Source organism: Rhea americana, unplaced genomic scaffold (assembly GCF_003343005.1).
Source record: "Rhea americana isolate MKP2758 unplaced genomic scaffold, rheAme1 scaffold_255, whole genome shotgun sequence".
Taxonomy (NCBI): domain Eukaryota; kingdom Metazoa; phylum Chordata; class Aves; order Rheiformes; family Rheidae; genus Rhea; species Rhea americana.
In genome coordinates this window covers 249,972-253,901 of record NW_028186374.1, presented here as the reverse complement: position 1 = coordinate 253,901, position 3,930 = coordinate 249,972, and the positions used below count along the sequence as shown (strand labels likewise).

The following is a 3,930-nucleotide window of genomic DNA, read 5'->3' as shown; positions in this document are numbered from 1 at the left end:
CTATTTTATTTAGAGACGTTTGGTCCTTTTGTACACAGTTCTTAGAAGACAATGACTGCATATTATAAAGCAAATGCAGAACATCTTAAATATATAAAGGAACATTGGTCTTATCGTACAAGAGTTAAACAAAAAACTAGTCAACAGCTCCTTACCCTGAAGGCCAAATAATATCATAATGTAATACACAAATCTGGTGCATCTTCCGACCACACTCTTTGCAGTCAACAAATCTGAGGGGAAAAACAAACAAACAAACAAACAAACAAACAACAACAAAAAAAAAAAACAAAAAAAATTAATCAGTTTTGTTATTAGGCATGTAATCTTCCAGATTTCAACAAGGAAGTACTTTCAATCCCCTACTAAGCACGGAATCAACTTCAGCAGGCCCAATTTATATGCCAATTAAAAATATTCATTCTAATAGCTTCAAATACACATCTACGAATTTCATATATAAGATCAAAATGTGTGTAACATCAAACACTGAAACTGTAAAAATCTATGAGTTAAAAAGCAAAATGAACTTCCGTGCACAACTCCAGATCCTTTCTATCCTTTCCTAAGCAGGATCTTGAATTTTCCCAACTTCACAGAATTCTGCTTAGCAATACCTCCACAGATTTTAATTTCAACTGTTGCAACCACAAATTGACAAATTGGTTGCTCATCTTACTGTAAGCGTAAAACCAGTCATTCATGAATGACTGTGCCAACAAAACATGTATTAGCTTGTCTTCACTTGCATGAGTTTGCAGCCTTTTTTTTAATATATTAAAAAACCCATACAAACTTTCAAATGGAAAAACCATTGGAAGGGTTCACAGTCAAGACCGTGATATATTTATGGAACTAAATGTACTGGTTTATCTGAGCAGTTCACCTTTAAAGGGCAGGAGGAGGAGCTCTAATATTTGCAAAGAGTATTACATATCAACCATCAGAGAACAAAGTATCAGTAAGATAAAGTCTGYTTTCAGCAAGCTAAGGACAGCTGGAATAGCACCACAACACTATTATAGAAATATTAATCTTGGCTTTTACTGAAGTGAAGGGTAGTAAACACAAGCAATACTCCTCTTTCAGTAGGCTAAGTACTTAGTTGAAGATTGATTAAAAACATATTTAAGAGGTCTAGCTAAACCAGAAGAGAAAACCCCTAACTCTTGTGCACCCACACCAGCACACAGGACTTAGTATCAAAGGCTATGTATAACGAAGGGCCATTTTTAACCACAGTTTGTGTAGTGCCTTGCAGAACATACTTTAGCAATTACTTGTACCCAAATGATGCAAGCCACAGCATAAAAAGAAAATTGCTTAAAACATCTGCTGGCTTTTCCATTTAGAAAGAAACCTTAAATTCTTTCAGGGTTTTTTGCCTTATTTATTTTAATAAGGCTGTGTGATTATCAGCGCCTTGTAACCCAACGACACCACAYGCTGAAGCCTGGGGAACGAGTGCCTTGCAAGTCACATCAGAGGTTATGCCAATCCGGCACCTCATCACCACGAAAGGAGATCTTGCTCCTCCATCTCTCCCATGGAGATACAGTTCTGCTGCTTGCTGGGTCTCTACTAAGACAGGTCAGCTCACTAACCCAACAGGGCTGTTCTTGTTCTTCTGGTTTACTTTTCCACTCTATKAAGTAGGGATCCAACAGCCTGAATCAGTTCCTACAAGGATACAACCAGCACCAGAACTAGCACAATGGAGCRAGAGCAGGACCTCTCTTTCAGCAGTGGTGGCCATTAGATGGATTCAAGCTTCACAGGTAAAGCTGCAACTTTGCTGTTCATTTCTAGGATTCTAAACCGGGATCTCGTGAATTGAAGGCCTAAAGGAAGACGTCTTTATTCATTGCCTAATCTCTGAAGTGCTGGACAAGTGAAAGCCATAAGATTATCTTAATATAAAAAACAACAGCCTGGTACTTACGGCTCTGGATCTAGTGTATCATTTTTCTTCTTTTCAAACTGATCTTTAGAGATGGTTCTAAAGACAAAGAGTTAACATGAAATCTCAGTAGTACCTTTATATCAGAGGTTGAGACAATATTCTTACATGCAGCAAATGAGCAAAACAAGTCTGAAGTAAGTGAATCAGTATCTATTTTCTGTTCGGAGAAAGCAATTCAACTTGTTTTCATTTTAAGCTACAGAAAATATTTCTCCCATTTCATTTGCTGGGGTAGATTATAAGCAATACAATAAATAGGCAACTATATGCATAAATTTTAAATCACAAAAAACAAGGGAAGCCATGATCAGTATAGCAGCCGCCTTCCAAAGCGGCTGGTGTTCCTCATAAATCTTAAGGCATCTTATTTTGCAGYCAGGTTAAAGACAAGCCATTGGCTTCATAAACAAAAGCTGTGCTTCAAAAGGTGATAAATCAGCATTAGCAAAAGTCTTTAATTTGAAAAGGTAAGGGATTAGTAACATTAGTAACATTTATTGACACTGCTTCAAGCTTCCCCCTCCCCAACCACATTATTTAGCATCTGTCACCCCTAGGATTAGTCTATGGGCAGCTCTCGGGCAGCCTAACAGGACACGGCAAGCAATGCCGTTGGGTAGACCAATAGAGTCAACACAGTAATACCAGTTAATCATCGGTTACTCTAAAAATTAGTAAGAAAGGAGGCAACCACCCAAACCAGCAACAGCTCAGATCGAGAACACACACAGTTCCTCCTTTCTTTAAAAAAAGGAAAAGAAAGGAAAAATAAACCAAAGAAAACGAAGCGTGAAGAAGAACGGAAGCAACTTACGTTTGAGGCTGGGAAGGGTCATCACCCAGGGTGACATTCTCCCCCTGGATTTCAGTGAAACACTTCTCACAGAAGTGATACCTGTCAGCAAGAAGGCCATATTTGGGTGAACTGGTCCAGCACAACATACAGCCACCCAAGCACGGAGCCACCAACCAGAGCAGGGCAGATCACCACGACGAAAGGGGGGGCGTTGTTGGTTGATTCATGGGTCAGTGTGGACAATGAGAAGGAACAGAGGGGAGGGAAGGGCAGGATTAGAGAACAGGGAAGGGAACAAACAGCACAGACGTAAGAGGTAAGACGCAAACACCAAGACAACACAGAGCAGAAAGCCAAGGCAAAGCACAGATTAGCATTCGGTCTCATTTTATACATTACGGCCATCATCACTAACAAAATAGGAGAGGGTCAAATTCAAAATTTGGGGAGGATTAAGGCAGTAGCTACCAAGCGCTACGTTTGCATGTTCTTCAGATTTAAGAATTTGGGTTTGATTTTCATCACTTAAGGGGGGGGGAAGCTCTTTGATTCCAGGCTTCAGAATAATTGTTTCCTTTGGTTAAAAAAAAAGAAAAAGAAAAAAAAAGCCCGTCAAAAAGCTTAAGGACACATTTTCACAGATTTAAATAATTTAAGAATATGCTGAAAGCATTTATTATCATTAAAAACTGTAAAAGCAGAAATACTTGGTATGAAAAAAAATCCAGAAAAATATTAAATTCAAAAGTTATTAAACTATAGGGTTAAATGTGACCAACTGCTCAGCTAGTATTATTTAATATAAATGAAACCAAATCCATACTCTAGACAAACATTTAACAGAAATGCAATTATGGGTCAGAGTTTCCAGCCATTCATCTCTATAAATCCAATATATGTATATATATGGACAACATTAAATATTGTACATACATACAATATATTTACTGAGTACATCAAAGATCTGGAATGAAGCTGTACAGATTGCATACGAGGCCAGGTGCAATTTTGGGTCTCCGGACCACGAGCCAATCCAAGTTATACTCGGCAAAAACTATACGGCAGCTTAACTAACCAGGCTGAGCGCATTGGGAACTCAGCTCTACAAAAATACAATCTGCATTTGAAAATAAATAAATAAAAACTCAGTTATATGGATTTTTTTTTTTTT

General features: G+C 38.1%; 1 protein-coding gene across 1 annotated transcript in view; it reads right to left on the bottom strand.

Annotated features, from left to right (window-relative positions):
• Positions 1-3,930, bottom strand: part of CREBBP (CREB binding lysine acetyltransferase) — a gene marked incomplete at its 5' end in the record, with an annotated part of 84,248 nt that overhangs the window by 20,056 nt on the left and 60,262 nt on the right. Inside the window, 3 exons of the mRNA XM_085307197.1 lie at positions 156-233; positions 1,943-1,999; positions 2,778-2,858. Coding sequence (XP_085163323.1) covers positions 156-233; positions 1,943-1,999; positions 2,778-2,858 — 216 coding nt within the window. The remainder of the gene's footprint in view (positions 1-155; positions 234-1,942; positions 2,000-2,777; positions 2,859-3,930) is intronic.